Below are 13,574 nucleotides of genomic sequence, written 5' to 3'. Positions count from 1 at the left end.
AACTGTCTCTGAACTACTTCTCATGCCTCTAAATCACTTCTTGCTCCATTTAGTTCATTACCTTTGAAATTTTTTCTCTGTATTCATTTTGTTCTGAGCAAGCTTCATATATGTAAATTCTACTACACAACCACGCAACTAGCAGAATACTTGGCTTGATGGTTTTGCTTTGTGCTTGACAAACATTATTAATCTGACTTCTGACTAGACAAAGTGTAATTTCTTCCACAATTTGTAGTGCCAGTCCAACTGATAACAAGCTCAACAACTATTACTACTCCACCTGCTCCAACCGGGTCAACAGCTGTTGGACATCCTGATAATTATGGTTGCACAATTGATGAGGTGTTCTACTCTGACGGCACCAAGGTATTTAAATTTTTGCTAGTTTTTAGAATTAGACATATGACTGTAACTGAATATGAGTTTATGAAATATATATCTCAGGTAATTGCTAATAAAGTAATACAATATATATAAGCCAAGCTGAAAACAAATTGTTTATGGTATTCAGACTGTTGAGTCATGTAAAGTGATTCTAACATCCACATATTAGCAATTGTTCTTAATGTACAATAAAAGTAGAACACACTAATAATGAGTGTATACACAACAGACAAAGTAAATGATAAACATATACAATAAGCATACTTTCTATCCAGCAAAAGCACTTACTTTTACTCACTTATGACATTTCTGAATCAGAAATTCTGTCACTATTAACTATTCAGAAAAAAGGTAATAAATGCTAGAAACTTAGACAATGATGGATACACAAATAGTACAACTAGGAATACCATGAAGAATTGCATCATGACAACAATTAAGCTTAACACAACAGTTTCAAACACTTTTATTACTACAGGTGCGGTACATCTTTGATGGCTCATGGGATGCCATTTCTTTCCAATGCATCTTAACAATTCTGGTTTTGGTGAATACACTTTACACTTATAGTGCCAATCACTTGGAAATTATCATTGTCAAAATTACTCAAACATTTATCTTTTTCTTTTTTTTAATTTTCAGATACCTGGGGATCCCACAAAGCCATGTGAACTCTGCTACTGTATTCGCAACCACACAGCATGTGTCATGCAAGAATGCACACTGCATGTCGAGGGTTGCAGGCCTGTGTATGTTGAGGGTGTCTGCTGTCCTGTGAGATATGACTGTGGTGAGTATTAGTTCCATTACAACCAAGTATGGGGTCATCCATTTTACAACAGCCTATCTGATTATCTATGTCATCCTTTAAAACACATCAAAACTTATTCCAAGTTCTTCCCAATAAACAAATTATGGAACACTAATGATAATAATCCAAATACTATGCTGGTGGTATGGTGATTTATCACAGATTAAAAATGCCCATAGTAGTTTTTAATTGACTTTATCCACATATATGTTCTAAACATTCATTCATATTTGCACCACCATTGCATGTTTGTGTCCCTGTTTCAGTTTTAGTTCAGTTAATAGAGATAATTTTGGAGTAGTATCACTCTCTTATAAACATCTTGATTACAAAGTACTTTATTCTTAAAGGTATTTCCACATTTCATTTATGATGATACAGCAGGCGTAACAGCACTGTAAATAATGTTATGATTCTCGCGTTTAATCCTGTGACCATTAAAATCCTATATATTTGTAAAAAAATTTTCATCACATGCCACACAATATCTGGAAAAATGATTAAAAGGTTTAAATGTAAAAACGTATACAGTGTTAGTACTGCGTGGCATGAAACTGTGTATTGACTAGGTTTCATTACACTCAAAGCCACACAAGATGAAATAACTATGTGAGCCCACAAACAGAAAGGCAAATACAGCTTGCAAATCATGTGAAGGCTTCTGCACATGTATATCCTCTCACCAAAGAAGTGTAGTTCAGTCTTGAGTGTAGCTTCTGTCAGAGTTTCTTATGTTTGAAGGTATTGAGAAATATTCAAAGATTTTTAGAGTCTGTGATGGATCAGTTTTGATTAACATGAGCACATTTCAGCAGTGCTTGGCAAGATCCCCACATATCACTCAAAGGACTACATATGAAATTTGTAGATTATGCTTTTATGGAAGATTATATTACAGTCCCATATATAAATTTAGTGAAGAAGCCACAGTTATTAATTTAAGGACACTGGGGCTCATGGTGAAGCTTTCTGATGAGTCACCCAGAAGAACTGGAGTAGATGACTGGTGTAAGTAAAATACTTGATATTCAGTAACCTCTGAAGAGCCAAAGCAATGCCTTGCAGAATGTAAAAGCTGATTCAGTTGATGAAAATAAAAAAAAATGTAATAGGAAGGCAAAGTCTGTCACATTTTATCATATTTTAGAAGTTTATATGTCCAAACATTTATCTTACAGATTACCAGGAGTACACGACATCTGCACCGCTACTGGAAACAACATTGCGGCCAACTCCAGGCTTGCTGTTCACAACAACAATGGCTGGCCCACTTGATTGTCGCTATGGAGAAGAGACCTATGCTGATGGTGCACTCATTGAAACAGAAGAACCTTGCCAACACTGTTATTGCATGCGTGGAGACATTGTTTGTGCTGTCCAAGAATGTGGCACACCACTTGAGAGGGAAGCTGGAAACTGTACTGCTTTGCCTCCACAACCTGGACAGTGCTGCCCCCAACAGTATCAGTGCGGTAAGCATGTTAAAAAATTGAATGGAAACATTTCAGACTCTGTTAAGTAACGAGACAGATCCATTAAATGAAGGAAACAAACTAGATTTGCAGACTTCTCCGTGATTAATGTGTGTCAAACAAACATGAAATACATTGAAATATTGTATACAAAACATAACATACCCTTGCAATCATAAACCTAATGTCATAAGGTATCAAATGTCTAGTACACTACCCATTTTTGAACTTTCTCTTTGAACACTAATATTTCAATACTATGGACACAAAACGGCCATTCATTCTACCAGGGGAGTGTAACATATCCAGACTATGTTAATAACAGAATACATGATTTTCCATGGTCTTAGAAATGATTTTCAACTGAAAATAGATGTAAAATACAAATGTTAACACATCTGCATTTGGATGGACCACAGCCAAAAGGCAATGACCACTTGACATATTGCTTCCTTCAGTTGTGCAATAGCTTAAAGATGGCATGCATTTGTAACTCAGGTCTTAAAATATCCTCAAAGAAAAAAGCCACACAGGGATAAACAGTACATCAGGAAGGCCAACAAATGTCTCCACACATAAATATCTCATGATGGGACATTATCAATAATGTCTTCCATGTAGGTGAAACTGTCTCTATTTTCAATACTAAGGGTGATTGATGGAGTTCTCCATTCCTTTTGCTTACCAATTTCCACTTCATTTCATTATAGCTGTTGCATCTAACGTCAACAGTCTTGACACTCATGTCTATGGGTACCTCTGCAATTCTTTCCTTTCTCTGTTCCTAGAACCATAGTTTTCTTCGATGACTCATTTCATAATATGTGCCTAACTATTCTACCTCTTCAGTTGATTGTGTACTTTACTAGGCCTTTTCTTTCTCATTAAGTCACTGCAGGGCAAATTCATTTCTTACCTGATCAAACTACCTAATGTTCCACACTTCCTGTAACACAACATTTGCTAGGCTTCACCCTGTTGTCCATCCACACAGAACAATGTTCCATACGTAGCTTTTCATTAACCTTTCTCACCTTAAGTTTCATATTTTTTGTTCTAGCAGCTATTTGTCTTTTAGAAAGTCCTCTTGCCTTGTGCAGTCAGCAATGCTATATATTTTATGATATCCCTTCTTTATTTACTCCATTTTTCAAGACTGTGAACTCAAGCACTTCTGTAAGACTCTCTTGTTCAATATTTAGATATCCAGCATGCCCACCCACTGTATGCACCACTAACTTTGTTTTGATTTTGTTTATGTGCGTATCATAGCGATCATTAGCAAAAGTTCCACTCCATTACATACTCAACTCAATTGCTGTTCACTTTCTATGACTACTAGTTATGGTGACAAACATCTGGTTTTAACAACAGATTGGCTAGTCGACTGTTTTTTGTTCATTCATTCATTTTTTTTTTATTTTTTTTTTTTTCACTTGAATCAAACAACTGAATGAAACTAGCTTCCTCAGTCATATCAGCTACATGAAAGTTTTCACTCAGACTCAATGTTTGAGTGTTTCACTTAATGTGAGACAACTGCCAGATAACAATTACCTGATAAAAGTCTGTGACAGTAATGGCAGTTATATGAATGTTTTCAGCCAGTCTCCATGTTTGAGTGATTTCATTTACACACTTTTTCAGCCTATTTTGGTTATAGATGAGCCATGACTAGGCCTGCCACCTTTTTAGAGACAAATAACATATTTCAGTGAGAGGCGAATAAAAATCTCAGTTCAAAGACTGAAGTATTTTCACAATTTATGTATTTATTCACTTAAATACAAATTGTTCATGCTTCTGGTACTAAAAATATGCATTTTTATTGTTTTAAAAAAAGTTAATAACTGATGCTGCACTGTAAATTTATGTTTGTATAAATGAACAATTACTTTTTTATTTAAGTTTATTGAAGCTCCTCCCCCTCTCTCCCTCCCCCCCCCCCCCCCCCCTCTCATTCTGTCATCCTGCTGCTTTGTACCCATCACCGACAACCCCAATTCTATTTTGGTAAATGCTGAGGTGATGCAAACAGAAAGTTTATAAGATAGAATGTTTAAATTATTTGGTGGCTTAATCATTTTCTGTTTAAGCATATACTGTCACTTGTCGGAACCATATTTTCTGCAAGAAATATTTGTCATCATTCGTTACTTTTCTTTGAATTTCTTTAATTAACGTTGTTTCATAATATGATCACTCCTGCAGATAATGTATATCCCACTGAATTTATCTTGATGATCACTTTTTAACCAGTCATATGTTTTGTCCATTCCCTTGTCAATGAGCACTTTGGCTTTCTGATTCAGACACCAAGTTCACTATTTCATAAACACAGTATTAATAAAAATGGATGAAAAACTAAACTAAAAACTGCTTATTGGTGCTCAATAAAAAGCAAATATTGGAACAGCAATATGAATGATTCCTCTGAAAACTGAATGCTCCAGATTGTGTCAACTGTTTTCATTTGATTGCTCCCACAGAATGGTGTCAGTTGAAAGAAAGGACAAGTAGTCCAACCAATACATAAAGCTACAACAACAAAACTGAATCATTTAGTTGCTCCCACAGACCGATTTCACTTGAAAGAGCAAACAAGTAATTCAACTAACACATAAAAATACATCTAAATTACTCAATTTTTTTCCACAAACCAACTGAGTTACATGTTTTCTTCCTGTTTTTCCCATCACTAGTGACTACTGTCATCAGAATACCCTATCATGCTGAATTTCTGTCCAAGTGAAATCAAAGTAGCCATTTAATTCTATCAATGTGTTCCTTTCTTTTTTTTTAAAAAAAAAGTAGTTTTGTGTTTTTAATTTCATTTTATTTAGATTGCTCTTCACAAAATGGATTACATTTCTCCAAATATGGGAGTTATTTTTGACTCACAAAGTTTAATTTAAATAGTTATTTTTGTGGATTTAATAGGTCAGTCACACTGTGCCTCAAGAATGTGAATTCCACAGTTTCCAGTTGGTTGAGATAAATTTATTTTCTCTAAAAAGAAGTCTATGGAGGCCACATTTGAATCTACTGTTGATCCACAAACATACATCAAATCCACATCTTAGCTAAAAAAAAACAGGTTTTCCTCAAGTTCTCAGTATTGTTTCTTCCTTCTCATCTATAAAATGTATCATATTTTCATTCCTCTTACTGTAAACAAATATTTTCAGTGATATATAAAATATAAATAAATGCAACATTTACCATGCATATAAGATACAAAATTTGTGTGGTACTGTGGTTTGCACTAATTAAATGCAGTAATAATATTAGAGAAGGGAAGTGCCTTCTCTAATATTGTTACATTTCATCCTGCATTTTCCATTGTTTGATAAATGCAGTAATAGTTATTATTCACTTCTCAGAAACAAATTTACCATGTCAACAATCTAGAGAAAATGTTACTGTAAATATGACACATGGTGTTGCAGTCAGACAGAACGAAAAGTCCATTACACATTTAGCTTTCAGCCAAAACCTTCTTCAGAAACGCAAACACAGACACGCATTCACACAAGCAAGCACACCTCACTCACACTTGAGTCCCATCTCCAGCAGCTCAGATTGAGCTGCACATGAGATATGCTTGCTTTGTGTGTGTGTGCGTGCGCGCGTGCGTGAGTGTGTGCGCGTGTGTGAGCGTATGGCCACAAGCAAAATCTGTACCAATCTTTCCATTGTTCATGTCTGCAACATGTGTCACCTTTAAAGTGAGTAGCAATCTATCCCTTTCCTAAAATTGTTTATATACAACCTGAGTTTCCACTGTTTGATTTACACAATTCATGTTGTTAAGATCATTTTGTGCAGCAAGTTCTGTGTTGCATTTTTGAAAATCACATGGCAAAGCATTAAATAACTGTGCATAAGCTTAAATATGTACATTCATGTGAATTTTCATATTTATTTCAGATAATGTGACAGTTCCATTTGACATTCTGTCACAAGGGATGGAAACAGCTCAACCATCAAAATCAACTGATTCAACAAAATCTGATGAACAGGTTTCATTGTCAACTGAAGCTACTCTGGTTCAGCACTCTACCGTGGATAAAGAGGAACATGTCCAGCAGCAAGGAAGTCTTGATGAGACACAGGAACATCTGAATGAAGTTGAGCAAGGTTTAGAACAACATACGCACTATGAGGATGAAGAGATTGAAAAGGGAACAGAAATAGAGCACATCACAAATCCTGCAGAACATGAGGGACAAGGCACAGTTGAGCATTTCACACAAGCTGTAGAACACTTACCAGCAGAGGGCAGTGGGCATATTACATTAGAGAGTGACAGTTCTGTGACTGAAGCTGTCATTGCCTCAAGTGAGAAACAAAGAACAACACTGGAAGGTGCAGAAACTGCTACTGAAAGTCTAACAGGACTCAATGTTGCAAGCATCTCTGAAGGCATTCAAACTATTGAACAGGTACCACAGCAAGAGTTTACTTCTTCTCCAACAGAAAATGGCAATGAAGATGTACATGATGAACAGTCTTTAACAGCTGATGCAGACAACCATCCATCAGTTGCCCAAACAACATTATCAGGAGAATCTGTGAGTTCTAGCAGCATTGGTGAACTTTCAGAAGCTCAAGTGACAACTGAACAAAATGTACCTGATATTGTTACTCTGAAAGATGAAATAGGCTTTACTCACAAGAGCACTTCTGCAACTCAGACAATGAGTGACACATATGAGGAAAGTGAACCTGTCACACATGAAATCATAGCAGCAGAAAGTGATTCCACAGAAAAAGTGGAACAACAAGATCTCACACCACCTTCCCCACAGTCCTCTCCAGCAAATGAATTCATTACTTCAGCAGTTGACATTCAATCCTCCACGGATAAGACTGAAGAATCTGCTTCTGTTGAAAATATTCCTGGTGCTCTTGAACCATCAGAAGGTGGGGAAGCAATATCACATGTTACAGACACACAATTACACGAAGATGAACACACTGTTGCAACTCCAGTAAGAACGTCAGTTGTACCTGAAACAGGTGGAATCACAATACCAGTACAGGATGCCGAAGGTGAAATTGTAACTGAAGGTCTAGAGCCAACTGATTTCGAGTCAGGCGATAGAGTAACTGTCACTGAAAGCACACAAGAGAATGTCACAAATGGGCCAGTGGTAGAGATCTCACCTGAAGCAGACAAGATTGATGAGGTATCTCATGTACAGTCTGTGACAGAGGCCAATGTAGCTGAAGAATCAGGCCATACACCAAATGATGTACTGAGTGAAGTACATGAAGCAGAACAGCAGACATCTAGTAAACCACCTCAGCTGCCAATGGAAGAGCATGCTACAATTTCTGAAGAATTGGAACTGTCAACAGGAGTAGAATCCATCCATCATACAACAAGTAAATCTGATTCTGCAGATTTTGTCTCTGAGTTAGTTACAACTACCAGTCCTAACAAGCAAGAAGAGGGCAGTTTCCAAGCAACGGAAACAGTGCTCAATGAAGATACTGATAATGATTTGGATTCAGCAACTAAGGCAGATGAAACAGAACATGTGACAGTGTTGCATGATATCATATCTTCATCAAGCGAAAGTGACACAGGCACTGGTCTCAATGAAGTACTAACCACTGTGCAACCAGCAGTAGATGTCATTGGTATTACTCAAGAAAGCAGCATTGATTCACAGCCAGGTCAAGAAGCAGGTAAGCCAACTGAAGCAAGTGTGGCTGCAATTGGAGAGACAGCAGATGAAAGTGAAGCATCTGCCGAAGTAACAGACATCATAGGCACAGTTACAACAAAGCTTGAAACAACAGGGGCGGATATCAAAGAGCAACCTGTGACAGCACCCACTGAGCTAAAACCCTCACCTAGTACAGGAAAAATTGATGAAGAGTTATTAATTACACATCCTCCTGAAACAGCAGAACCTAGCATTTCGAATGAAGTATCTTTTGAATCATCTGGGGATTCAACTGAGGAGTCAGTTCATCATTTAGTAAGTGAAATGAATGGTAAACCTACTGAAATACATACAACACCATCAGAAAGTGCTTTGAACAGCCAGTCATCTCATGAGGAGACCAATGCAATGTCAGAAGAATCTCAACAAGAAGGTTTAGGTGCAACTGAACCTGTGCCACCAAATGAACCAGTAGTAGTGCAACAATCCACTGAATCAGGAGAACTGTTTGAACAAGAAGGCTCCCAAAAGCCAGCTTCTGAGGAAGATGCAGAAGTAGTGACGGGTGGATCCATTCCATCAGAGGAACATCAAACTGAATCTACTCCACAGGAGACTAATGCAGCTCAAACAGGAACATCTTCTGAAGCCAATCAAAAACCAGGAACACTGGAGGAAGTAGCAACTGAACAAGCTTCTGTGTCTGAAAGCCTCCATCAAGAGCCTGTGGAGCAACAAGTGATACATGAGCCTACTGAAACTGGCATTGTAGAGCTAAGTACAGGTGGAATTTCTATAATATCTACACCAGGATTTGATGAAATTGAGCATGAGCTATCACAGCAACAAACCCAGAAACCAATTGAAGCAGATGGAAATCAATATACCACAGAAGTCTCAGCATCTGGAATCAGTGACACTGCTTCTGAGCAACAACAACCACAGAAGCCTGCTGAAGATGGAGGACTGCCATCTGCAGAAGGTAGTGCAGTGACTCAAGAAACTGTAACCCCAGCACATGATGTTCCTCAGTACCATGAAACTCAGGAGTCAACTGACCCAGAGAAGCAACCAAATGAACTTCCACTGACAACCAGTGGAGTGGGTGGATTTGTACAGGAACTGTCAACAGCTACATCTATACAAGGCCCAATAGGAATCCCCACAAGTGGACCTCCACATGCACTGATTCCTGGAGAGGGTAAGTTTGATTTGCATTTTAATTTTATTCTTGAATGCAGATAACAAAAGAATCACTTTTTCTTTTACACATGTTCATTCTGAAGTGTAGTTAAAGTATGTGGTCACTGTTTTCACTGTGCAGTAGCAAAGTGTGCTTACACACAAAGATCTCACAGAATCAAAGTCTTATGAAACTAGCTTCAAATTGTAATTCACATGGGCCATTAAAAAGTGATTTTAAATACAGGGTGTATCAAAAAGAATCATCTGATTTTAAAAAATCATAATTATTATGTTATTTGAGATATGTGTGGGTACAACATACTATTAGAAAGAGCAAAATCTTGAGTTTTTCTTGGGGCACCACCACACTGGCATCTAGAAGTATGGGAATTTTTAAATCAAAGGATTACTGGATCACATGATTCAGCCTTACATTACTGGCCTCCGAGGTCACTGGACCTGACTGTATGTGATTAATTCTTGTGGGGGTTTATAAATACTCTTTTTATGTGCCTCCATTACAAAAGACAATGAGTGAACTGAGACATTGAATAACAGTAGCTGTGGAAGTTGTAAATCAAGACGTGCTCACCACAGTGTGGGAACAATTTGAATACCACATTGACATATGCTATGCGTCTCAAGGGGGGGGGGGGGGGCATATTAAATGCCTACAAAAAGGTATGAAAAAAAAAACTTTTTGAGTTTCCCATTCATCAAAGAACAAAATTCATTGTATATGTTTATTAGTTCCAAAAATTTAGACGTACAAAATTGGATGATTCTTTTTGATACACCTTACATATTAAAATATGAGGCAGAGTTTGTTCCTAGAAAATACCTCAATGAAAAATGATATTGCTTTTCTTCAAGTAAAGAGCAGCTACTGGTTAGGTGTTCATCATTGGGAAAGTATAGTGACTGCTTCATGCCATGCACTTCCACAGTGCAGATCCATACCAGATAACAAGCTCGCCCGATAGTCATCCACCGTAATCGACTGGATGTTACTTAAGAACAGTATACATGAGAAACATTAAGGCTAAGAATGTGCCATTATATCATCACTCAGGTTTACAGTAAAAATATGCAGAACTCGTTTGCTTTGAATAAGTTTTTTAGTGCCACTAGGGTATAAGAATACGTGAGACACTATCAACATGATATTAGGTTTGGCTGCATACAAAAACCAATATTACTTCCAATGTGTGATTTTCATACTTAAAACCTAAATTCTGAGCATCAGCTGAGTCAGTACTTGCAAACTCTTGTGATATGAGAAGCAATATTGGAATCATTTGATGTGAGATTATTATTGTTATTATTATTATTATTCTTTCTTTTCTCAGACGTTATGTCTGGTCAAAAATGGAAAGTGATGTGGACCTTGATCAAGCGTGACTTCCTTTTAACTGTACGGTTTATGTTATATTGCATTTAGGAACTTTCGGGTGATTGAACATGTATCAATAATTACGGATTTCTGTAGTTGTATCTAGGGCGTTACAAAAAGGTACGGCCAAACTTTCAGGAAACATTCCTCACACACAAAGAAAGAAAATACGTTATGTGGACATGTGTCCGGAAACGCTTACTTTCCATGTTAGAGCTCATTTTATTACTTCTGTTCAAATCACATTAATCATGGAATGGAAACACACAGCAACAGAACGTACCAGCGTGACTTCAAACACTTTGTTACAGAAAATGTTCAAAATGTCCTCTGTTAGAGAGGATACATGCATCCACCCTCCGTCGCATGGAATCCCTAATGCGCTGATGCAGCCCTGGAGAATGGCGTGTTGTATCACAGCCGTCCACAATACGAGCACATTTGGTACCGGGGTGGTGTAGACAAGAGCTTTCAAATGCCCCCATAAATGAAAGTCAAGAGGGTTGAGGTCAAAAGAGCGTGGATGCCCTGGAATTGGTCCGCCTCTACCAATCCATCGGTCACCGAATTTGTTGATGAGAAGCGTACGAACACTTCGACTGAAATGTGCAGGAGCTCCATCGTGCATGAACCACATGTCGTGTTGTACTTGTAAAGGCACATGTTCTAGCAGCACAGGTAGAGTATCCTGTATGAAATCATGACAACGTGCTCCATTGAGCGTAGGTGGAAGAACGTGGGGCCCAATCAAGACATCACCAACAATGCCTGCCCAAACGTTCACAGAAAATCTGTGTTGATGACGTCATAGCACAATTGCGTGCGGATTCTCGTCAGCCCACACATGTTGATTGTGAAAATTTACAATTTGATCACGTTGGAATGAAACTAAAATGAGCTCTAACATAGAAATAAAGCATTTCCGGACACATGTCCACATAACATCTTTTCTTTATTTGTGTGTGAGGAATGTTTCCTGAAAGTTTGGCCGTACCTTTTTGTAACATCCTGTATATAAGTTTGGATGTTGTATTGCATTGATGTACTGGTGGATATTGTGTGGTATGACTCCTGTAGTTGATAGTATAATTGGTATAATGTCAACTTTATCCTGATGCCACATGTCCTTGACTTCCTCATTATTATTATTATTATCACTATTATTATTAATATAACTAATACCATACTTTCTTCACAAGTAATCAAATCAGTGAGTGAGTGAGTGAACAATGACAGCCAGCCATGATAAGACAGCCAAATTGCAGGACTTATGACTCATTTCTCATCAAACAAAGTCTACATTTTAGTATCAAACAAATGGAGTCACAATCAAATATATCATTAACGAAATTAGTAATGTGCTACTTTTAAATATTGAAATAATATTTTGTCATTTTAATTTGCTCTATAATTTATATTTTTATTTTTTTAACAGGTAATTGCCTGGTTGATGGTAAAACGTATGCCAATAACTCAGAAATCCCACCTCCAAGCCACTGCCACGTCAGCTGTCATTGTATAAGTAGTATTGTTCACTGTGTCAGTGTGAACTGCCCACCACCTCCAACACATCTCAAAAACTGTACTCCAGTTCGACACAGTGATGATGCATGCTGTCCAACATATACTTGTGGTAAGTGCATGTATATTTTATATACAGATACAAAGAAGACTGAAATATCTGAATTGATTTCTTTAGCACCACAGTGACTTAGTACTTGGCTTCATTGTCAATGTAAAGCCACTGGGAAAAGTAATCATACTCCATACATATTGAAGTACAGTAACTCTAATATCGGTTTCAGCAGCACTGGGGTTAATGGGAAATAATAGAGGGTTTTGGTTCAGTAAGCAGTTACGTCACTTTTTCATTATTTTGATTAAAGTACAATAACTTTCCACAAACTGGTAATACATTTTCTTTGCCCAACCTTTATTCAGGCCACCAACAGACTGTAATAAGCACATTACATAACAAAACAAAGATTTACTATGATTCTCATTGAATTTGAAAAAAAGAACTTCTCTCTTTCTTGCACAACAACTGTGTTTTGTGAATATGATGTAAAATGAATAAATAAGTAACTAAAAAACAACAAGCTAACACTTTGCTTGTTTGCTTCTTTCATAAGCATCAGTCACAGAGTAGAAAGCTGTGACCTAGGACAGGAAATGCACAGGTTAATGTCTTGAAAGAACCTTCGAACACTTGTTTGTACAGGTACTGCTCTATGCTGTGATTTTTGGTTTTAGCGCCGCTATTTTTCATCGAAATTTGTGTTTCCTTAAGCTGAAAATGACCAGATGAGCACTTGCATCTAAATCAAGATACAAGCTCCGCAGGTCACCATTTGGTGCATGGCAGTCAGTATGCTGTACCACTACTAGTCATTCCTTTCCTGTTCCAGTCACAAACAGCGTGAGGGGTAAACAACTGCCTATATGCCTCCATCTCCATATGAACCCTAATTTCCCATATCTCATCTTCGTGATCATTACACAAAATGTATGTTTGCTGGAGTATAACTGTTCTGCAATCAGTCACAAATGATGGTTCTCTAAATTTTTTCAGTATTATCCCCCAAAGCATCTCCATAATACTTCTCCATTGTTCAAACCTATCAGTAACAAATCTTGCAGCCACCTCT

At 37.4% G+C, this 13,574-nt stretch overlaps 1 protein-coding gene across 1 annotated transcript in view; it reads left to right on the top strand.

Moving 5' to 3' along the window:
• Window positions 1-13,574, top strand: part of LOC124554857 (fap1 adhesin) — a 279,948-nt gene that overhangs the window by 250,947 nt on the left and 15,427 nt on the right. Inside the window, exons 7-11 of the mRNA XM_047128558.1 lie at window positions 239-369; window positions 1,030-1,177; window positions 2,377-2,670; window positions 6,601-9,549; window positions 12,362-12,559. Of these exons, the coding sequence (XP_046984514.1) occupies window positions 239-369; window positions 1,030-1,177; window positions 2,377-2,670; window positions 6,601-9,549; window positions 12,362-12,559 (3,720 nt within the window). The remainder of the gene's footprint in view (window positions 1-238; window positions 370-1,029; window positions 1,178-2,376; window positions 2,671-6,600; window positions 9,550-12,361; window positions 12,560-13,574) is intronic.

This window comes from Schistocerca americana, chromosome 1 (assembly GCF_021461395.2).
Source record: "Schistocerca americana isolate TAMUIC-IGC-003095 chromosome 1, iqSchAmer2.1, whole genome shotgun sequence".
In the NCBI taxonomy this organism is placed as follows: domain Eukaryota; kingdom Metazoa; phylum Arthropoda; class Insecta; order Orthoptera; family Acrididae; genus Schistocerca; species Schistocerca americana.
This window is presented reverse-complemented; position numbering and strand designations above follow the sequence as displayed.